Genomic DNA, 24,448 nt, shown 5'->3' on the forward strand with positions numbered 1-24,448 from the left:
AGCAAGGAAAAAGCTTACGTGTGACAGGCAGGAGTAATGACTTAGCCTGACCAAGGCTGCCAGTGCAGCAAATGGAACGTGAGTCAGCAGTGTGCCCTTGCGGTGAAGAAGCCAACTGCATGCCCAGGCTGTAGTAGCAGGAGCACAGCCAGCAGGGCCAGGATGGGAGCAGGAAGGATGTTTGAGTAGGAGGCGGCTGGGGAACATGGTCTACAGGGAGAAGAGGTTTTGTTCAGTCTTAAGGAAAGGAAGAAGCAGAAGGGGCTTTGAGGCAGCTGAAGGCAGCGATATACTTACTTACAGAGAAGACGTAGCTAGGTCCTTCTCCGAGGTGCACAGTGGAAGGATGAGAAGCATCAGACAGCTGCAACAAGGAACATTCCAGTCAGATGCTGGGAGGTGCTTTGCGAGGGTGGTCAAACAGAGGGACAGGCTTCCCAGAAAGGGGATGGAATCGCCGTCCTCAGGGTTGTCTGAACTCCCCTAGAGCTGAGCAGCTGACCTAGCATCAGCCCTGCTCTCAGTCTGTCCCTTTGGGCTGGAATTACTCTGCAGCTGGCAGACTCAGAAAGGATAGATCCTCACCAAAAGTGATGGAGGGACTCGGACTTGCCTTGAGAGTTTTGAAATGACTTGCCTTGGGGAAAACGCCCAGAAATTTTACCTAGGAACACTTACCATTCTTGAGAGGAGTTGTGGACTGCTTATTACCTGCTAGGGTTTGTTCTACAGGACCTGTTCTAAACATTGCTGGACACCCCACCCCAAAATAGCTTGACAATCACTGCAAAGGGCAAGAATATTCCTATTTTGCAGGGGAGGAGCATTTTGGTGCTGTATTCACAAAGCAGCGTATGCAAGACAGTATACATGATGCATGCCGTTGTGGCCTTGAACACTTTATCATTATGATACACGTTCCTGTGTATCTGTCTCAGGAGAAATCTGATATTGTTTCTCATAATGTCAGGTGCAGAAATGTTAGGAAAGGAAGGCCTTAGCTATCCAGCTACTTTATGGTGGATGTCTTATTTATATTTCAGGAAGCTCATAATGGAAATTTTAACAGCTCAGAGTATACACAGAAGAACTCAGGCTTCACATCAGTGTACCAGAGCCCATGTCGTTTGCCTGTTACATATTCCCAGATCTCATTGTGGGTCAGCCTAGACAAGTAAAGGTTGCTAGTATCATTACTGTGGGGTTTGTTTGGAAATAAAGTAGTCCTTTCTCTAAGAGATTTAGTGACCCTGTTGTGTTTAACATCAAGTTCTCCAGTCAGCAAACTTGCCTTTTAGTATTACTGATGACCACGGTTATTTCTGATGATGGAAAATACAGTCCAATAATGAACGTAACAATGAGAGGGGCTAGGGGCCACCCTGAATTACTTTTCACTCTCTCTTGCAAAAGTTTTGTGAGACATTTGCAGAAGTCTTACAAGGGTCTCGTGCTCTATTTCTTTTTTTTCTCTTTCTTTATATGACATCAGTTGGAACAGATAGTTTCTATGAGACATTATTACTTTACCTGCTTCTTACTCTGCAGTTGGTTTAGCTGCTGCCTGTATCTCGTATATCTTCTTTCTTATGATGCATTTGGAACAGTTTGAAAATTTACTGCATAGAGCTCACCCTGCTGGCACAGTGGTTGGCTCCTCTACCTGGCCTTTGAAACGGCTGCCTTCTGAAAAAAATGTTTATGAAAGATTTACCAAAATGTGTTTTCTTCCATTCTTGCTTTATTCCAGTCAGTACAATATGCTTCTAGCAAACTATCTAACTGCATCATGGGTATACAGACTAGGGTTTAACGGTTAACTAAAAGAAGAAAAATGAAAACATCGGGCTTTGGTTTAGTCTGAATTTTGACCGCCTAAAACTTGGTAAAGTGAAGTTTCTTTGCAAAACACCCATTCACAACTGTTTGCCAGGGACTGATTAGTGAATATTCATTTGATGGTACTTTGTGTTATCTTCTCTTCAGCTGATTCTAGTCAAGGAAGTATACTCAGATGCAATTTTTCTATTAAGGAAAAGCTTGCTCATTTTCTTCCCAAATAATCAGATTTTCTAGCAGCTGTATAGTGTTCTCAGATACACACTAAACGTTTGGGCATTTTTTGGTTCGGTTTGCGGGGGGGGGGGGGGGGGGGGGGTGTTTTGTTTTTAGTAGCACCTAGGGATCTTGACTGAAAGGATCGTGTGTTGTACAAAGCATGGTACCACATGCTGAACAAGTTACCCTGCACATGTGAAGCAATTGTGTTTATAAAATGACTTGTAGATTGGGAAGGAGCAAAATAGCTTGTCTGAATTACTGAAACTGGGAATAGAAACTCAGTCCATTTAAATGTGGTGCTACAATTTGGTCTTAGGTCTCCTGAATTTTCTGTCTGTTGGAGCATCCTTTCTATCCATTGGGTGTCTCTTAGTTTGGCTGCTTAGTTATAGGAGTCTCTCTGTTCTTTTGGTATGTTTTTGTTTTGTTCTCTTATGATGCGTTTTTATTTGTTTGGGGGTTTAGGGCTTTTTTGTTGTTTTGTTGGAGGGGTTTTTGGGTTTTAATTCTTTTTTTTAGTCTTGTTTACCACATTGTAATGTGTGAATTTATACTGTCTCGTTCTGCACAAGTACTTTGAAGTCCTTGATTACAAAGTCAAGCATCCAAGGCAATTTATGCCAACTGAAGACTTGTTCTCTAAATCTTACTAGATAAATAATTTATTTCCAAAAAGAATGTTTCCATATTTCTTAAACTGTGCATTTACAGGTTATTTAAGCTTGTTCTCCTGTCCATTTTTATGCGTGATCTAAATTTTGCTTGTTTGGCATTGTGGCTAGAATGTGTCATTGACCCAGTTTATTATTTTTTTTAACTTTTCTTCTGAAACAAAATAAGTTGGTGCTTAAATGCTATTTTAAAATATCTTGAGATCTGCAACATGATTGAAGAAAATTATGTGAAATGGGAGAAGTTCAGCATGTTAAAGGTGATACTTAAAAACCTGCTTCACAGGACATTACCTGGGTTAAGCATCAGGTTAGGATCGGTACTGGATGTTAAGTATGTGAAAAATTTGTTAACTTACTAGCTTTGCTTCCTTTTAAGCATTCACCTTAAGGCATTAATGGAGCACAGTGCATGGGGAGGGTAGGCATGCGGTAAGAAATGTAGAGTAAATTCTGAAGGCATGCTTCAAAGGTGACAGAGTTAATATATTATTGACATATCAGTATTAATCTTGTCATTCCTACACGCTTATATTGCAGAGATTTCTGATAAATCTTTGTAAGCCTTGATCCAGATTTCCATGAAAGCAAGTATTTATTCCGTGTTGAGAAAATGCATTCATTGCATAGATTGGAAGAAAGATTAGAGGAGAATTGTTTGATTGTCAGCAGTAATACTAGGTGGTATGTTATGCAACTTAGTCTTTTTGTTGGAAAAAAAAAAAAAAGTGTGTCCTTTAAAACTCACCTTGTCAATACTGCCTTCATTAACGATTAACACCTACAACTGCTTTAACTAAAAATCTGGTTTTGAGTATAGAGAAAGATTTTTCATCCTTTCTTATTCACTTGTGTTGCTGCTGGTTTAATAGAAAGACTGTTCAGAGGACTGCTGTTTACTGATGTGCACCGTGGAGGAGGTATCTTAAGTGACACGTGAGATACCTCATCTTGTAGCAATACTAGATTTGATTGTCTCTGATGTCTCTTTCCAGCCAAATGGGGAAAAACAATGAAAACACAGTGTTGTTTAAAGTAGCATCACTATGGGATGCATAAGCATCAGCGTCTATGCTATTTGGTAGAGCTGTTTGGCAGCTTTTGCTTTCTTCTGTTACCTTGTTGGATGTCAGCATTTCCATGCTTTCCTGGTTAGCACTGCTCAGGCTTTGCTGGCTTCTACAGTACTAGTTCTCAGCTTGGCCTGTATGAAGGAATATATTCTCAGCTTTTAGATAATTAAATGTATTGCGTGAGTTTGTACAATTAGTGCAGTATCTTGGTTGTGAGGATCATTGCATCTTTTGAGATGTAATTTCCTAGTATTTTCTAGTAACCTCAAATATTATTTTTTTTCTTCCCATGTTTCGTTAGTCTGGTTCGAATGGGAGAATAATTTTGTTCACAACAGCTATCAATTAAAATTCTGATCTTCCTTCTTGTGTTGCCTTGCAGAGTGTGTTTATCAGGTAGGATTGCTATCACTGTAACATGAGTGTTCAGAACCGGTCGTTTCCCTTCCTCGGGGCACAGGGTGGCTATCGTCCAAAACTCTGCGTGTCGTCTGCCTACTTGTAGACTCTGTTCTGGTTCCGTGAGGAGTCTGTCTGCTCTTCAAGTACATCATTGATGGCTCTCTCCTGTTTTGGAGATGCTTAGGTGCCATCTCACTTACTTGACTAGTTTATTAATAAACTGGTATGCCTTGTCTCTGAACCTCATGCTCTGTAAAATAACATATTTGCTGAAAACTTGTATATAGGATTAATGGACATTGATTGTGTTAGATTCCTGAGCCATGCCTTTTACAGAGTTTGATCTAAAGATGCGTTGGGTGTGACCAAATCTCAAACTTGGGCAAGTTCCATCATGGAAGCCTTACTAGGAGTCGTACTAATCTGTTTCACTTCACTTAGAAAGTTGTACCTGCAGTTTCCTGGCAGTGACTTCTGTCACTATGCATAATGTTCTACATCAATGTAACCTGTGTTTTAGTGCTTAGAAACCGATAAGCAAGGCTTAGTCAAACTGCCTTAAGAAATTCCACTAATTAAATACTTCTGCAGCTGAATTTCTTTTTTCGTTTTTCTAGTTGCATCATGGAAGTTGGTATGCAAAAAGCCACAATATGCTTTTCTTTGGTGTTCAAGAGAAAATAATATTTTGTATTAAGGTAGATTGTTACACAAACCAGATATGTTGCTGTATATTGTACTGATGGAGATGTTTAGTAAGAAAGACAAAAGGTTAGAAAAGATGAGAAGTAAGTAGTTTTGGGGTTTGCTTTAAAGAAGGCGTAAACAGTAAGTGGACAACTTAAGAGGGAAGGACAATGAAGAAGAAAGAATAAGGAAGGCACAGGGTAAAGAATCAAAATAAATCTCCGAGCCAGGGTAATTTGCGATACTCTTCTAGTTTGACAGTTCTGGTAAAAAAAAAAAAAAAAAAAAAATAGTCAAGAAAATACACTTGGGAAAAACTGATTACCACACTTAGAGTCATCTAGATCATTCCCCTGTAAGCTTTGTTTGGAAAAGCGCTTTCTAGCTAGTTAATACTCAACTGTATGCTTCAAATGAGATCAGAAACTGAATCTAATTAAAGAACATTGCAGCCAACAATATTCTGAAATTGAGAGATTATTTTTATATATTTGGCATAGGATTGTTGGTCTTTTTCCAGACTCGCTGTCTTTTGTTCCTAATAAAAGGTGTTGGCATTCATCCAGCCTGAAGTAGAGGGGTGCAAGTTTAATGACTACTGCAGTCAGCAAAGTCCGTGTACTGGTGTTAACAGAAGCTCAGTGCTGTGTAAGCTCTGACTTTTTGCTTTTTTGTAGTTTTGACGTTTAGTCCCCTCTGTGGGATGTTGCTGCTTTGATGTAGAATAAGGGATGCTGCAACAGGGTGATGATATCTAGTAGCATTTAATGTTTCATGGACGTGAAGCTGTGTTTAATTCCTGTCATCTATTTTGAATATTTTATTTACGTACCTGAATAGCCCTGTGCAGGCACCTGTTTAGTGACTGTGTGAGGAACAAAGACCGTGGATATTGCACGTTTCGGGGTTTGCATTACAAGTAATCTGGCTTCTTACACTGGGTTTCGTATGGCAGCATTGCAGAACGGAGCAACCAGTTTGCCCTTCCCATACTGTGGTTCCATTGTGGTCTTGAGTCTGCCTGAGGGCTGGCTGTGAATACACGTGTGCATGTGACTCGCCTTGCTATTCTATGTACTTACTTATTTTTCATAAATGCGTAGATATTTCTGGTTTGGATACCAGGGTAGTTTGGAAGCGGGAAGAGTAAGTTGATTCTCAAATTTCCACTTGTCTGTTTTATTTTTCTAATAAGTTCTCAAGCTTTTGTGCAGTTGGACAGCTGTCGTCTTAAGCTTAAACTGCGTAGATCTAAGACTAAAATTAAAATTTCATGTGCTTCCTTTTGTCTTTTGATGTTGTTTTTCCCAGTATTTTTTCTTTTTGTATTTGTGTGATAGATAGTTATGAAAAAAACAAAACTCATCTCAGCTAGCATTTAGGTATTGCAGGCAGGAACTTGGAATTTAACAAAATTCATTGTATGATGTTTAAGTGCTTTATTTACTTTTATTTTTCTTAATGCACATGTTCTCTGGATATAGGCTTTCTTGAATTCAAAGATGATATTTTAAATATTCCATCTTTTTATATGGAATATGAGAAGTTGCCTCCAGTATAAGAACCAAAGAAGAGAGTGCTCTAACTTGTTTTACAACCAAGTCTTTTGATATACTGCTTATTTGTGCCTCTTGCATCTTAAGTGTCAGATGTGGCAGCTTATTAGAAGACTTTGTCTTTGGAGAAAAAATAATGTTGTATGTGGATTATCCACCATCTCTGTATTCAGTGAAATGTGTTTAACTAGAGTTTTGTTAAGTGTCATTCCTCTGCAAAAATAAATCTTTTAAAAACCCAGTTCTACTTTTTCTGATGGATTGAGCTGTTTAGTACATTGTTCCATGTTGACAATTTTTCTTGTAATTGGAAATGTAGTAAAAAATATTGTAGAATCTCTTTGCTGCAAGGCACCAAGAATTTTTACATGAGAATTCACTATGTCAGTATAGATTTCACCCAAAATTATAACGGCCCCTTCTGCTTTACTCTCATGTTTCTTATTCTAGCTAGAGTTCTCTTTCTGTTGTCCTAAGTAATGCATAGAAATTTTTTTTTAGTAAGTTGATGCAGGTTTGGTAACTGATGAATTGCAAAGTAATAGTTATAGTAGCTGGTATTAAAACCCACTCTAGGGAGACCAATTTAACAGAAATTTATGTTCAAAAAAAAAAGGGGGGGGAGGGGGGAGGAAAAAAGTAGGAATTCAGGAAGATCTCTGGTAATATGGAAAATCTAGTATAATAGAATTGCATTTAAATTCTAAATTTAGAGAGGCTATTTAGAAGAACTTAGGAAGAAGCCAGCCCAGAGAAATCGAGAGATGAACCATAGTGGTTGGAGAATGAAAATGTCTCGAAACACCTGGGCGTTGGCCTTCAGCATTGGAAGTAGTCAGCTTCTCTTTGCCTAAAAGAAGGAAACGATGCTTCTCTCCGTACTTTCTGATAATTACGATATCTGCAGTTGGTAAAGAGAAGAAAAAAATGAAATGTTGAATAGACTTGATTTTTCTGATGTTATGCATGTTGAGTGTTTTTGTGAAAGAATTTAAGAAATATGTGGTTAAGCTGCTAACAAGCATACAGAGGTCCTTTGAGTATAATAGCTAGGAAAACTAGTTTGCATAATGGCGTTTACTTGCCAGAAGTATCTTAAGGCATTTAAGTCCCCATTTTACTGTGTGTGGGTTTGGCTTTTTGGGTTCGTTTGTGGGTTTTTTTTAAACATTAGCAGAGATCAAAGAACTTGAAGAAAACACATATCTGGAATTTATTTTTATCAACTTAAAACACTGAAGGGCAGACAGGAGTTGCTTCAGTTTCAGTAATAACACTCTCTTTCTTTGCTTGTTTTTTACAATGGAGGCAATCCACCTATAAATCTGACTACAGGTAGCTATCTGCTCATCTCTCCATCTAACTTCTGAAGGATTTTCAATACTGAAGTTTAAAGGTGCTTTATTGCTACTGAAAGCAGTGCATTTGCCAGTGGAAATGGATCCCGTCTCTGGGATGGCACATCTCCCCATCCACTGCGCAGCGGGCTGGGCTCATGTCCTTCTCTGCACGTACAGTTCTGTCAGAAAGCTAATGCTATCCATTATAGATTTGGGTTAACTTGTTGGTGTCAAGGTGTTAATTTATATTAAAAAAAAAAAAGTTAATGCGTATCCATTGAAAGCAGTCTTTAAATTAGGTTTCCTTTTCCTCCATTTACCTTTGAGTTTTCCAGATAGGAGCATTTCTAATCCTAACAGAGAAATACCTTGAGCTGGGAGGTCTGAACTCAAATGCAACTACTGCCACAAACAATACTGGTTTCGTAGGACTTGCATTTGCATTTAGATGCAGAGTGTCTGACATCTGATAAATCCTCACTGATTCTGTTAAAACTCTTTCTTTGGTAGACAACAGCTTGGGTTAAGGCTTGATTGCAATTCTGGTGCATGTTTGGTTTTGAATTGTCACCTTTCTTTTTGATATTTTCAGTACAGGAAAAGAAGAAAGTTCAGAAAGTGGAATTATAACATCCTAATAGCTTTGCTGTCCAAATGGGATTATTATCTTTCTTGGCTCTGACTGTCTTGAATGACATAACCCTTGTTCCTGGTGATTTGGTCCTTGAAATGAAAAATCATTGGCAAATCCATAGTGAATACTGTGTTGCAAAGATGTATAACGACAAGTGCATATTTAGTAAAACTTGTGTCTATGATTGTCTTTTTGTGTGTGATTCTTTTAACCCGGGTTGGTTGCAGGCTGTTGCTGTTGATTAGGCTCTAACGGGTGAGACGGGTGGCTCCACTGTGTAGTACGTAAAACCCACAGCGTCAGAATGCTGGAAAGTGAAGCAAAAGTTGTTTAAAAACCGGGATGGATTTTAAATAAAGTTCAGTTTTAGGTAAAAGGTCAGGCTCCAGTTCCTTTTTTTATTTGTAGCAGTTCATCCGTATACAGTACTGTGCATTTTGTATGTGTAAGGTAATCTCATTTTTTAATCTACTATAACTGTCCTTTTGATTCTTGAAAATCCTTTTGGGTATTTTGCATTCCGATATCGATCCCTGTCTGTCTGACTGCTTCAGCTGGGTAATCATTTTTCTTGTTTATCCCTAATCCTTTTAATATTTCCTTCCTGCCACTGTGTAACAGTACAGTATGCCTATTGTTTGGAATGTGTTTCAATGACGACTGTAAGACTGTACAGTAAAAGTGGCTGTATTTTAGTCTAGATTTCGCAAAACTGGTTTACAGTGAAACAAAAATGCAAAGCTGAACAACATGTGTCTTCGACGCATGTATGCTGACCTTAGTGCCTCATTTTGCTTCGTCATACAAAAAGTTCGTCTTTATGAACCATATGCTGGTTTGAACTGCTCTGAAAAATGAAATATGAAGCTATCTATTTCAAAATGCTTCTTATTCTGTATTCTTCTTAGGGACTTAACAGAAAAAATACATCTTACTCTCTCTGCATATACATATGTATATGCATATCCATACATGTATGTATTAAAAACTTGTTTTTAAAGGAGCAGCTGTAGAACAGTTTAAGTATCGCGGTGGAAGCCCCGAGTCTACGATAGCTCTCTTCAGCCTTTTCCTTGGATGAAAACATTCTGTCCTCGTTTCTATGGTGACTGAGTTAAAGGCATCTCTGGCCACACAAAGTTTTGACAACATGATAAAAATCCCTCCCCGAAAAGGTTTCCAGAAAAGCATGGATCTGTTTTGTTTCACCTGAAGAGTGAGGAGAAGACACTCCCACCCCTGCCGGGGCTTTTCTTCTCCATTTCTCCCACACTAGGTTATACCTTAAGATCCTTTCACTGAGCTAACCAGTGCTTTAACTGCTCTGCTTTTCTCATTAACTAAACTTGGCATATACTTTCTCTGCGTGTCAAAGCAGAGCATGCAAACGTAATGAAGGAAAAGAATTTGATACAAAGGTGAAAGCAAAGGTTTTAATTCTTCAGGAACCATTTTTATTTCCATACTACTTTGGTACTAGCCAAGATGGATGGGGGGGTGTGTATGTTTGGTTGGGTTTTATTACAACTGCTCTACTTTAGCAAAACAAAAAACCCCTGACATCTAGACTTTCTATATTCAGCGACTGTCTTAATAAAAACCCCTCTAACTAGTGGCCAGTTTGAGTGCGTATTGTATAAACCTTTCAGGAGGGTAAAGAAGTTACCTTCTCTGAGAAAGCCGTGGTTGTAACATAAAGGCTTTAGTACCTTGCCATTATACCGGTTCTCCATTATAACTTTGTAAGGTCACGGGAGACAAAATTTTAAAAATATGTAGCAGCTTTTGATACAGAGAAACTTTGTGAAAGTTCTAGCTTTATGGCTGTTGCGTTGACAGACTCTTTCTAATGTTAATGGCAAAGAAAAAAACCCCACAAATCCACATCTTGATGTTCTTTCTGTTTATTCTATCCTTTGAAGGTTGCTCTCCTCCTCCTCCTCATGCACTTTCTAACAAATACACTGTGGTTGCAGTGAAACGCCAGTTGAATGCTATTGCGCCTTGACTTCTGAGATGCTACAACTTTCCTGTATGCTTCTGAGAGGAAAATCGGATGAAAATGAGAAATGTTTTTGAGATGTCCTGACTTTTTAAATGAATGATCCCTGGTTTAATATTAAAGCGCACAGCACGTTGGAACTTAGTTATTATTGTTCAGTTACATGTTGTAACTTAAGTGGTTCGGTTGTTCTTGGTAATTGTAGGGTGGTTTTTGCCATGTGCTTTGTAATGGCAGGTTCTTTTTGCAGGCTAATTGCAAAGTAACAGCAAATAAGCCTGAACCTTCAGACCTACAGAAAGTAAAGTTGTCTTGAAATGCAAATCTGGTACGTGTAGTAATTTATACCTAGAAATAGCACTGTTGCTGGTAAACGGAATCATTTTTTATTAAATGGTCTGTAAGGCTCCCTTTTAGAGTAGATAGGAAGTTTGTTTCCAAGGATAAGAGTCTTATTTTGAATTCATCAAAATGTCAGTTTTCCTATTTGGATTGTGTTCAGCTTATTGAAAATGTTATCTTTCCGGATACATTTCTGAATTTCTTGAGACGATTGGCTGGCTCAGAATAGATAGTTTGTAAAAGCTTGATTGATCCAGATTCTTCCTTTATCTCTGTAGAGATTCTTTGTTGGCCCAGGCTGGTGAGAAGTCAGAGATACCAGAACGCTTCCAGCTTCGGTGGTGTTTGATGAAAGGCTATAAAGAGAATGTGTTCTACAGAGAAACCTCATCAGCGAACCAGCTGATAGTTTCTGGGTTTTGTGTAGTCATTTGAAATGCTGCTTTTTTGAACGTAAAGGCAGTGTCTGCAGCCAACTAAGTTTTTCTTGGTGGGTTGTAGGTTATCTGTTCAGGCTTAATTTACGAGAAGTTTGATGGATGCGTCCTTGACGAGTAATTGTTCTCCTTGTTAATGCTTTTTTTTTTTAAAGGAGAGACTGAAATGTGATTAAGCTGTATATGCTTTTTCCATTAACTGATTCTGTGAAAATGAAACAGCAAAAGTGTATACAGCTCCTCACTTCATTATATTAATTGGTGAGTTGTATAAGCAATTTCTTGCCTTGCTAAAACGGTCAACTTATTAAATGAGACCTATCAGCTGCTTCAAGGGTAGAGGCAGAACAATGTTTTATAAAAATATGTTTTAATTAGTGTGATAAGTGTCCTGAGTACAAACTCTTAATTACAAAACCAGGCGTCTGCTTTAACAAATAGTTTTACTGTCTTTCTATATACAGTTAGCGTTGTATAAAATTGTTCTTGTGAGGGAATCTACATTATGGATTAGGAGAATGTGACGCATGCATATCTTCTTGCTGTGTGATCTGTGTGTCAAGATGCTTCTTTATTTAGGAATAAGTACCTTATATATTTGCAGTGCTGACTTATTTCATAGTCACGTATATAGTTCTCCCTTTCCTTGAAAATCTAATTTTTTAGGTTCAGTACAGTGCTTTTGAAGTTATTCTCTTTCTGGGCTCACATAGTAATTGTTTATGTTCTATTTATTATCATAATTAAGACAATAAAACGGAGTTGCAAGTCCTGATACCTTGTTTGATTTTGAAGGTGCTGGTTAGGAAGATCTTGATTTGTGTAATAAACAGTAGCTTAAAACAACATCTGGGAGACAGGTCAGCGCTTCATAGCGTATGTGTGTATTTGACAGAGAGGGAATAGGTTATTGTTGTGAATCTACCTTGGTCTGTTGAGAAGCTGGTTTGAAATAGTCCCCGTTTGCTGTATACAAGGGGTAAAGTAGCAAAAATATCACTGGTGAGCGATTTCACAGTTGTTTTCTGTGAAATGCAGCTTGCCATTGCCCTACCTTGCTGTCTTTTGAGATAGTCTATTGTTGTATTTTTTATTATTCTGCTGTGACGTGTTTTCTTGTGTGTTATTTTGTAAGGGCTGGAAGTGTTTCTTAATGAAGGAAAAAAGAGGTATTAAACGATTCCTCTTGTTTGATGAAATTTTAAATAGCTGTATGTAGTGAAATTAAATCAGGAATCCTGCTAAGGCAGTGACATTCGAGGCTGTATTAATGTTTGTAATTTATTTTGAGAATAAATTAAATTTCGATGCCTTCTTCGATCAAGTAATGAAAAGGTAAACAAGTTTAGTACAATGAATTGTAGAAATAGGTCTCATATACAAACCTTTATCCCTGTAAATAGAGAAGATGGGTATGCTTGCCATTTGCTCAGATAACAAGAAGAAAAACCTTGAACTTTTCTTAATGGTTGCTTAAAAGTAATGTCTTTTATTCAGGCTTGGTATCAAAAAGAGGAGCCCTCATCAGGTAAACAGCAGTCAAGCAGAATTCCCACCTTCTAATATTGCAGTAAGTGCAGGGCTCAGGATGTGATTAGGCTCGTGTGGTGCTAGCTGATTGAAGTTTTAATTAAAATATAGTACTGCTACACTGGGAGCTGCTGGATTTTCATGTTTTAGATAAAGGCTATTTTCAGTAGTATGAAGTAGGGACTCTACAAGAAAACACTTTAAATACTATCAATCGCGCATTGTTTCAGCCGCTTGCTCCTTTCCAGAAAAGTAAACCCACATCTAAATCATGACACTGTCCGCAGAAAGTTTCTTCCCCTGCCCTTGACCCTGCTGTGGGCTGGAGTTAGGGGAGCTGAAGGACAATTATCTCTTGGCTGATCCAGCTTGGCTTCATGTGTTCGACTTTCCTGTTGCTCACTTGCATTTGTACACTGGGAAGGGAATGTTTTACCATGTACACAGTTTGAGATTATTGAAGCACAATATTTACACTAGTAGTAGTAGTAGTAGGGAGGGGCGGGTTTGTTTATTTTTCAATACTATGAAGTACAAAAGTGACAGTGACGCTGGATCGAATAGAAAAACTCGAGTCTGATTTCTAAATGTCTGCTGGTGTTATGTAACCTGGTATTAAAATACAAATGTGTCTTTGCAAGGTGCTGGTTGGTTGTGTTTAAACCATTTCCTCTGAAAGCAATGCTGGTTTTATTTAATAGCAGAGTCCTGTTGTATTCTGTTCCAGTTAATTACATTGAGCACAATACTTTAATGTGGAAAAGACTATCAAAGATAATAACTATGAAACAGTGAACATTTAGTACAGAAATACTTGTCACGGTTCTCTATTTAAAATTTTTTTATTCTACTGTTTGGGATGCTTCTTACATGCTGATAGTGACATATCCTTGTTTTCTTCGTATTTTTTGCTAGGTAATATTATCAGCTCCAACAGTAGGCTTTGCATTGGTCTTCAAAATAAATATATCTGGAGTCCTAAATAGTCTGAATCCCAACGATTAGACATGCATTTCTGACAAACTTTGCACTTCTGAAAGTTGGCTTAAATTGGTCAAATACAAACAGTCCTTAAGGAAACACTTATCTTGGTACAGATGTACGTATGTATGTTAATGCAGTCGAGTAAAAATAGAAGGTAAACTTTTTAAAATGTGTCTTTTCACAAGAGAGACTGCATGAGGATGGGCTTATCTGTTAGTCGTGGAAATCAGCGGATCACTGGATGCACAGTGCTAGGGCAGATCAAGTAATGAACAGTGTGAATTTAAGGGTCTGTCATGGCCATGAACTTCAAGGGCTGCTACTGCACTGCTGCTCAAGCACTCCTCTGCGCACGGTTGAACAACATGCAGTGGAAAATGAAAAGATTTTTAAAAGCTAAAATGTTGAGCCTTTTATTATATCCATAAACTAAAGAATATCGATAAAATACTGAAACTAGTATGTCATCTATTATTTATACAACTTTCTGCAGTGAACCTCTGTAACCGGTCTGTTCAGTCTGAACAATGCGTTTAATAAAGCAGATGAGAACCTAAACGTAATGGTAGGTCTAAAAAAATTGGTCTTACAAACGTTATTTAAAATTCTAGGCAAAGTACATATCTAGCCTAGCCTATTTTAAAGATCGATGGAAATAGTGGTGGTTTTAACTGTAAGAAAAGAGTTAGGACACTATATAGTTTCACATTTAAGCTAGTAATCTCTGTTGCTTGTAAGAAAAAATACAAAGTATTTGTACATGAAGGAAATAAGTGTAATTATTTTTTATTCTGTTTTGCTATATTTGCCAACTAAAATTGAGGCAAATGTTTCTTTTCATGACTTTCTTTTGCAGTTACTAATGCTAAGACCTAGATTAATATTCTTCTAAGCATTTATGTGTCTAGGCATTATATCCCTCTAAGTTTCATTTAAACTAAAGTACACTTAGCAAATCAACCATGTAGACAAGCAATACTGCTTTGATTCTTCAATATGACCTAGAATTCCAAAAAATATGCTAAAATTAAGTGTTAAAATGATCTTCTGGAAAAAAAAAATTGCTGTTATTGACATTCAGTGTATGCTTGGAAGCAGAATTACACATTTGCTGAGTTCGCTTTTAGTTTAAAAGTCCTAAACACAATATCCAGTAACTTTAGTAACTCCTAAAATAGTGAGTTACTAAAATCTTGGAGAACATGTTCTTGACTTATCAGTGATGCTCGTATTTGATACGTCTTATTCAGTAATTGAAATTATCACTAGAGATTAATTTTTTAAGTGGCAGTAGCTTAAACATCAGATTAATGAAGTTAGTGGTGTTTTTACTTGTTTCTACTATTCTGCTTCTAACTTTAATGACAACAAGCAAAGTAGTCAATCAGAAGGGGTAATAGTGCCGTTTGTAGTAGAACCATCTAGTTTACAAACTTTAAAATAACTGAGGAGTATTACCAACAGTTTATAAATTCAGGTCTTGGTTTTCTGTTTTTGTGAGGTTGGTTTTGGTCAGGCCTGGGAAGGCTCCCTGCGCTGCTTCCAGACACTTGAGTCACCATGTCCTATTGACCTAAAGATACTGCTTTTCTGAGTGTCTTGAACCCACTTGCTTTTTAGCAGTGCTCAGGTATATTAAGCATTGAGGTATATAAAGTGACACCTTCTTGGACATGAGAAAGTTTCTCACTGTTTGCATTACAGAGTAGATCGGTCTGATTTTTCCCAGTGTGGTTTAGTCATTGGAAGGCATGTCACAACGTTTTTGCCAGAATTAAGATTTGTTTGTTTGAGAATGGGGAATCTTGACTTCCAAGTTTTGAAAGAGTGTTACCTAGTTGTCAAAGAACTTTCTTCTATGTCTTCATTCTCTCTTTGTCTTATCTCAGTGTTACAGAATCCTAGAATGGTCTGGGTTGGAAGGGACCTTAAAGATCATAGAATCATAGAATCTTAAGGTTGGAAAAGACCTCTAAGATCGTCAAGTCCAACCATCAACCCAACACTGCCATGTCTACTAAACCATGTCCTGAAGTGCCACGTCTACACGTTTTTTGAACACCTCCAGGGATGGTGACTCCACCACCTCTCTGGGCAGCCAGTTCCAATGCCTGACCACTCTTTTGGTGAAGATCGTCTAGTTCCACCCCCCCCTGCCATGGGCAGGGACACCCTCCACCAGACCAGGTTGCCCAAAGCCCCATCCAGTCTGGCCTTGGACACTTCCAGGGAGAGGGCAGCCACAGCTTTTCTGGACAACCTGTTCCAGTGCCTCACCACCCTCATACAGAAGAATTTCTTCCTAATAGCTCATCTAAATCTACCCTCTTTCAGTTTAAAGCCATTACCTCTTGTCCTATCACTACCTGCCCTTGTAAACAGTCTCTCTCCAGCTTTCAGCTGGAGTCTTCCAGTTTGTCCAGCTTGTCACCATTCCCACCAACTTGTTGACCTTGCTCCTTAATATTCCTTTTCTTACTGTTATGTGCCTGCAGCCAGTGCCTCAAACCCCTAATGCTTGTAGCCAGTGCTTGTCAAACCTCTTCTCTTTCACTATTCAAGCCACTGAAGCACTTAGGAACAACACTCTTAATGTGAACATTAGGAGTGTGTACATGAAAAATTCTCTTCTGCTGATGTATGGACTCTCCAAATATGTTAGCTGTTGAACTTTTAACCAGTTTTTTGAATATGTGAAATCTCAGTTCAGGTCATTCAAGTTTTAATAAATTAATCAAAGTCAGTTGCTCATAATGGAAGATCTTAGGAAACTGAAGGTGTAGGTGTGAACATCAGGGCTGTGCGTGATAGAGCAAGTTGTTTTTTAATGTCATGGCCAAATGTGTAGCTCCACAGTGGTTTCTTGAGGCTGTGTGGGTTCAGCAGTCACACACATTGCACAAATTTTGAAAATAGTTCATAATGCATCTGCTGTCTTGCAAATGCCATGGTGTTTTTCAAGCATATTCTGTAATTTTTGCTAATCAGTTCAGAAGCAGCAGTTTCCTTTTCTTTTTATTGTTTTGGGGGGGAGAGAGAAGAGAAGGAGCTTTATCTGAGCTCATCTCTACAGCTTCAGTACAGCGTTTTCATGACACTTATGGTACGCTGATTTTTCTCTCCCTTTCAGAAGAGAAACCAGATTGCTCCAAGGCCCGCTGTGAAGTCCAGTTTTCTCCTCGCTGTCCAGAAGATTCCATCTTGATTGAAGGCTACGCTCCTCCCGGTGAATGCTGTCCACTCCCGAGCCGTTGTGTGTGTAATCCTGCAGGCTGCTTGAGGAAGGTTTGCCAACCTGGCTATTTGAATATATTGGTTTCTAAGGCATCAGGAAAGCCAGGGGAATGCTGTGATCTCTACGAATGTAAACCAGGTAAAAGCGGACACAATTTTTTTTTCCACTTTTCAGTTTTTTCTATCTGTCTGACAAACACAATAATGTATATAATTACATCTGATAAAGTCCATATAGCCTCTAAATTCTTCTGATGCTCCTTCAAAATTAAAATGATTTAAATGTGGGCAATACCCATTAAAAATATTATGATAAATTTTTCTTTCTTTTTTTCTTCAGACATTAATTTGAACTGAGCAGCAAGGGAAAAGTAGCCTAGTGAGAATACTGCATTTCTGTGGATGCTACTAGTGAAAGTGACATATTTCATATATTGTTTAGATTATACAAATGTTTTTCATAGTAGGAATATATTGTGCATAGGCACAGAATTAAGGTTTCTGTCTTAAGATTTCTGTAGATTACAAAGTGACGACCCTTAAAAACTGGAGAGCAGAAAGACGCTGGAGGAGCATAATAAAAGACTTACAACATTTTCATTATTTACCCATTTTCCATTTCATAAGAACATGAATCATCCTTTCTTGTGATTTATTATTCTCAGTGAAGTGGAAGATGTAATTCACTCTTCTTTTTGATGCAGGCTTTGGTAAAGATGAATAATAAAAATAGAGGGATGAAAGCAGGCATATAAAATTGTATAATCCAAAATCTTATATGCAAACAGGTTTGAGTATGCTTAAGCTGTGCCTTTCCTATGCATGTTTAACATTTTCTTAAATCCTCCACAGAAGATAGTACAGTCTTTGGATATTCTAGTGCTTCTCTTTTTGTTTTTCCTAGTATCCAATGCAAATCTGCCTGTGTGGAAATTTAAGCAATTTTTTTCATTCTCTGTCCTGAGTAGTTGGTGAACAAGTCTTTATAATAATTTTTGCTCTGGAACATTTTGTCAGCCTTGGTCTTCTTTCATCTAGAATTAGCTGTAATTTTTTATGACATAGTTTCCTTTGACTCCTTCCTTGTTACACTGCCCCTCTATAAGTTTGGGGTTTTTTTAAGTTTATCCACGTGTCTTTAACATGTATTGTCCAAAAGCAGACTACTATTTTGGGTAAGTCTTCATCAGCACTAGATACTGTAGAATAATTACTTGCTGTCTTTCATGCAAAATTCTAAATAAGAGCTAACTCTTCTGTAAGATTTATATATAGTTTGTGAAATGCCGTGATCCCACAGTCTTTCTGTAGTATGACTGCTACTGAACCACTGCATTTGGACATTTTAATTCTTCCTATGTATACTTTATCTTTACTGAACTTTATCTTGCTGACTTGGATTATTTCTTTATTTCTCAAAATAACTGTTAGTTCTGATCATGTCCTCCGGACTTATTAACATTCCCATCTTGTGGTTTGCAAATAACTCAGTCCAAACTTACCTTTGTAGGTTACTTCTTGAAGGCTGTTTTCAGCTTGTTAGTATTACAGAATCTTCAGACCGAACATGTGATTATTTATTGATTCAGCAGATTTATGTAACTGTGCATATGCCGTTTCCTGAAGTAGTTTTGTATTTTTTGTTGTAGGGAGTTAAGAGGTGAAGTGAAGGTATGCAGGACTAGAAAAATGCAGGTGCCTATCAGGAGGGTTGAAGAGCAGAGGCTTTGAAGAGACTGAGGAAAGAGACTAATGGATTTTAAGGGAAGTGTAGGGCTTAGCAATGGGGGTTAGAAATTGAGAGGCTAAGGGAAAGCAGAGTTTTCTCCGCTACCTTGGGAGATGATGAAGGGGTGTTTCTTGGGCAGTGGCTAAGAGGCTGAGCAGAGTAGGTGGGTCCTCTTGTGCATCCCCACAGAGAGAGGGGATGGAAGATGTAAGGGCTAAGCTATAAACCACAAAGTAAGTGGGGCCCCTACTTCTTGTATAGACAACGTAATTTGTACTTGATATACGAAGAAAATTATAGACTAAACAAATAATGATTTTTTTTAATGTTTCCTTTCTTCTAAAAAGTTTAGGGATTTTATTTTAAAATTTGCAAGTCAGCATGAACCTTGCTGGGTTTTTTCCATCTAAACTGTTCCATCATGTTCACCGCTGTCTGTGGTTTTAAATAAATTTCTTTGTTTAAGAACAGGCAATGGAATATCTTGTTTTATTAGGCTTATAGAATTATAGAATAATTTAGGTTGGAAGACTGCATGACTCTGGAGTTAATCTAGTTCATCCTGCCTCTCCTGCACTATTTTATGCCATTCATTCTCTATGTGTATATACATGTACTACCGTATATGTAGTAACATACATAGTTTTTATGTATGTATGAACACTATGTGAATTATCTGTGTGGATTTGCTGAAATAGTGGTCATAAAGTGAAGTCAGAAAATGCTCCTTACATGGAAGGAATAATTATTCAGCCCATGGTAAGTCTGGTAATAAACCTTGTGTCTTCAGAGTTTGACTTGGTATCCTGAAGAACTGTAGGAAAGAAGGGTTGGAAAGGAACTAAACTAGCAGTGCTCTGTTTCGTGTTTCCTCTGTTTTGAATGCCATGTCAGTGAAAAAAACAGTCTAAGGCCTGGTAGATAAGTGTTCATGGAGAGTTTCTTGTGGGCCTGATGTCACTAGTTTTACTGAATAGCGTCAGCATGTCTACGGAGTTTACGTGTCAAACAGAGAAAACTGTTTTCCATACTTTGCCACAGACCTAAAATCTTCAGTTCTGTGAGTGTTGCTACCAGAGGGTCTTCCTGCACCTCCACGTCTGCTTAACCAGCCTCCACAGGGGCTTTGCACCAGCAAGGGCTTTCTGGTGGAAACAAATTGCCAGAAGCTGGAAGGACTGCTTCCTATGATAGCAGTGCTGCCTTATGCCAGTATAAAGTGTTTGCGCAATTAAAGCATAAATTGTGTTTATTTCTGTTCCTTAAATAAGCCAGTTTACGGTGGCATTTGAGTTTGGAGCCTTCTGCTGAGAACTGCATATGTTCAAATACTGTGATTGGCAACTGAGTTACTGAAAAGAAAAAGTGTTTCCTTTGCACTAAATGCTAGAATAAGAAAAAAATCTTCCATTTTGAGATCCACTTCCTCTTCTACCCCTTTTACTTTAGGAATACAATGATTAAAGTCATTGGCATTCAGTTAAAATGAACAGTGAAGAAACTTGGTAGCACCTGTCTATTAACCTCCAGATTAATTTGTCTTAAATGTTCTTACCTGTTGCTCCACCAAGCATCTCGCCACGGTTGTGGTACCTATCTAATAAATATTCTCAAAAATAAGATTTTTTTCTTAAAGATCATTTGAATGAGTAGTCTCAAATGGAGCTGCATGTGTTAACAGTAAAAATAAAAATAACCTGAAACAAGATTTGTGGGACTATATATGCCTCTGCTAAGAAGCTAAAACAGAATGAGCAATGGTGATGTTAAAATCAAGATGGAGTTAAAATCTAATCTAAAAGGTATTTTACTGCAGTTGTGATAGGAACTCTAGCTGCCACTTCTGAATAAAGACATGTAAAGTATTTACTTTGGCAGTTATCCAACAGATGTTTGTTGTACCTTTATTGATAACTTTTTGTTTTGGTTTTGTGGGCTTTTTGGTTTTGTTGTTGCATCTGGTGAGGTGGGGAGTGTCATCTCTTAGTCTCTGACATCCTTGGGAAGGCATTGGGAAATGTCTGTTGTGCTGGAGAGAACCTCTGTTGAAGAGACTGATCATTTGTTACTCTTCCAGCAGCCTGGCAGAGCTTTCATTCACTTACCTTCTCCAGCACCTCTGCAGGGCCTGAAAATAACTCTTACTGAAATGGGGTTTTTTTTTCTGGTACCAAATCTTGGTTTAAACACACTTGTAATGAGAATGTTATTGTTTGGCATATTTATTTGAGGAATTCTGTGCAGTCAGGGCCTGATGGAAAGTCTTAAGATCAGCAGCAACATTTAGTAGGTAGAGTGTCATGATGCACAGAGAAGTAGCTTGTGCTCCACCTTGGTACAGCTTCAGCATTGAAAATCAGGTCTGGAATTTTTAGAGTCTTGCACTGAGGGCAAGGGTCATCAAAATCAAGTTTTTATACATAGTTGAGAGAAATAGAATTATATAATAATTTATTCTCTGTTGTGTACAGAAATAGTACATGTGTTTTATTGGATGCTTCGTTAGAAGCTGATGTTGAGAGGACTTGAAGAGATGAGGTTGGGAAAGGACTGGAGAGAATGGATGGGGAAGAATTACAGATGCATTTCTAAGGGAGCTGGTGAAATGGCTTATAAGTTGACAATTATGGTGGGAAAGGGGAGGGGGGGAAATCAGCAAATGCAGTGGTCCATGTTGGGAAATACCTGTGGTAAGGTAGTTAAGGAAGTGATTGAGACAGTGATAAAACTGCATTGAAAGTCCAGGAGTGCCATCTGTTCTGGTCATATTTAATAGATTCTGAAGTGTGAAGAAAAGTTAAAAAGGCTGATGCATTGTCATGGAGAGATACTTCCATGCTTGCTTTCTCCTTTTCCCAGAGTAAAAAGTGTAACTACCGTTATTAGATGTAGTCATGTTGCATTGCGTTATTCATGAGGGACCAGTTGAAATGCACCTGAACCAAAAGCAAAGGGTGTTACGTGATGTTCCTTAGCTGCTGTAGAAGCTGACTGTGTACCCTCCTACCGGACCCTCAGAAAGCTGTGACTTCTGGAAAAACATGAAGTCTTTCCTGTGCTGAGCCACTGTGTTGCATCAGAGATGCAAATGCTGCCTTGATCCTGGACCTTTAGATGCGTAGGTAGCTATTTAGATCTTGCCCCTGAACTGTACGTTCTATTCTTTGAAAAGCCAGCATAAATTGTAAAGGTCAAACTTAATATACTTGTGTTAACACACTACTAGAAAGTTATTTTCACCTGGGCATTAACAGTTTCATGGTCAGAGACTTCTGGTTTTGTAGTCTGCAAAGGAGGTTGCACATTACCGCAGCTATGTCAGGGTCTACAACCACATTCTCATGGAAAAATTAGTAAGTCTCAGATGCTACTGTATACAAATTCAGTAAATGAGAAAGTTCCTGAAGACTTGTAAGCAAAGGTTGATCGGATGCGTCTTCACTGATAGGAAATTGCAACATGTTTATGAGTTCATGAAGATGCGTATTTGTCAAACTATATATTTAAAGCTTAGAGTTTCTAGGATAGACAAAAATACTTTTCTTTAGACAGGATTTTAATTTTTTTAGCTTATAATGAACTGTATAATAAACAGCTTATAATAAACCTGTTCATGAAAAGTATACTTTTTAATTATTGGAATCAAAGGTGTGAAAACAAAACTAGTATTTCAGTGGCAAATGTTCGTAGTCTTAGTTTTTAGGATGGTAGTACAGGTAATCTGGGGGACATCTTTTTAAGTAATGAAGAATCCAACTATAGACTGTTCTGTAACCTTACAATATTTTCAGCTTATCTGGAAGTTTGGCTCAATACTTTTTCCACTTTGAAAAACCCATTAAAAGCTAAAAAAAGCAGGAACTTTTTTTTTTCCTCCTTCAAGTATCTTTCATCTCTCTCTTGTGAGGAAAGGCTGAGGGGGCTGGGACTGTTCAGCCTGGAGAAGTGAAGGCTCCAGGGGGATCTCATCAATGCATACAAATACCTGAGGGGAGGGTGTAAAGACAGCCAGGCTCTTTTCAGTGGTGCCCAGTGAAGGACCAGAGGCAGTGGGCGCAAACTGAAACACAGGAGGTTCCCCCTGAACATCAGGAAACACTTTTTCACCATGAGGGCGACCGAGCACTGACACGGGTTGCCCAAAGAGGTGGTGGAGTCTCCATCCTCGGAGATATTGAAATGCTATCTAGACATGGTCCTGGGCAACCAGATCTATGTGGCCTGACTTGGGAAGGGAGTTGGACCAGATGATGTCCAGAGGTCCCATCCAACCGAACCTGCTCTGTGATTAATAATGTATTAATAAAGATATCTCAGTTTGGAGACAAGGCTGAGGTGGGGTATGAGTGCAGATTATAAAATTCTGTGGATGGTGGATAAGCTCAGTGTGTACCCTTTGTTCAAATCCTACTAATTCTTAGGAGAATTGGAGGGTTCTCTGGTACTAGTAAGAGATCAGTATAAAATAAATAAAAATGGGTAAGTCAAATCAAACAGAGGAACCACTTAGTGACTACAGCCACTTAAATACCTGAGAATTTTCTATTTGAATGCTCTTGAGTTGAGGTTTGCTTATAATTTTTTAGGTTTGTACTTTTTTTAATAAAGAAGGACTGTTTGGGCTGCTTTTGAGTGTTAGGGAGCCATGTACTAGCACACTATAACCACTGGAAAGAATTTGAACTGTTCAGGAAGAAAGAGCACCTTAGTTGAGATTTGGTGGCCTGATAGGGAGCTTTCTTGCGTTTTTTCTTTCATTGACGTTACTGGTATATGGAAAGATGGACACAGAAATAGCTCTGCAGTTAGCAGCTTGTTGGTAGAACTTGTTGGCTGTTGTTTCCCAGACTGCTTACCTGGGGAGCAGGCAGAGGGGACCTTGAACCCAGGGAGGCGGAAGGGTTATTAGTTTAAATTCAGGAAACTGGACATTGATAGTTACTTGGCACAACAGAATCGTGCAAATGATGCTGGTTGTGTTGGGCCATACTGGTAAGCTCATGATTTTCAATGCCTGTTGTGATAATGGAGGAACTAGATGTCTACTTCTTACAGAAGACCTGTTTCAAATGTGTTACCTGTTAATAAAATGTAACATAAAACCCTAGGGCTTTGTAAAATGAAATATTATAAAATTAAGTATTCCTGTCTTAAAGGCAAATTAGGTATCTTTGTATATTTACAAAGAGATATAGAAATTAATTTGATAATTGCCATTGTCGAGGTAACTGGAATCTTTCAGTTTAAATTTAGGAGCTTGCTGCATTGCTTCACAAAATGGGCTTTAATTAAATGTATGCATTTCTCAGTGAGAACTTCTTGAACTTGTCAGGTTGCTCTGATGCAGCAGATGGCTTCGTTTCCCGAGTAAATGGAAAAAGGCAGATTCTGAATATCACTTATACAGAGGATACTCGCATACTCATGTATGAGTTTTTGAAAGTTAATGGTCTTGAGGGCAAACCTACTGGTCCTAACCTTGATGAGCTGCAGGCTGGTTTCATTGAACTTGTGCTCTCATTTAAGTGCTTAATGAAATATGCTAAGTAGGTGTAATTCCGAGACCAATGTCTCGTTATGACCAATTGAGTTGTTATTGCTGTGTACCTCTGAGGATCGAGCCTGAAAAATGTAGGACTAGAAGACAGAAAATGGGACTTTGGAAGGTATCAGCTCTTGCAAGAAGTGTGGTGTAGCGTCATTGCCAAACCGCTGTAGCACTGCCGTAAGCGGTCGTAATAGCGTCAGTACTGAAGTGAAGTTTAA

General features: G+C 38.3%; 1 protein-coding gene across 1 annotated transcript in view; it reads left to right on the forward strand.

Moving 5' to 3' along the window:
- CRIM1 (cysteine rich transmembrane BMP regulator 1) overlaps positions 1-24,448 on the forward strand; it is a 194,041-nt gene that overhangs the window by 72,411 nt on the left and 97,182 nt on the right. Inside the window, exon 3 of the mRNA XM_054820273.1 lies at positions 16,850-17,092. Within this exon, the coding sequence (XP_054676248.1) occupies positions 16,850-17,092 (243 nt within the window). The remainder of the gene's footprint in view (positions 1-16,849; positions 17,093-24,448) is intronic.

Source organism: Grus americana, chromosome 3 (genome assembly GCF_028858705.1).
Source record: "Grus americana isolate bGruAme1 chromosome 3, bGruAme1.mat, whole genome shotgun sequence".
NCBI lineage: Eukaryota > Metazoa > Chordata > Aves > Gruiformes > Gruidae > Grus > Grus americana.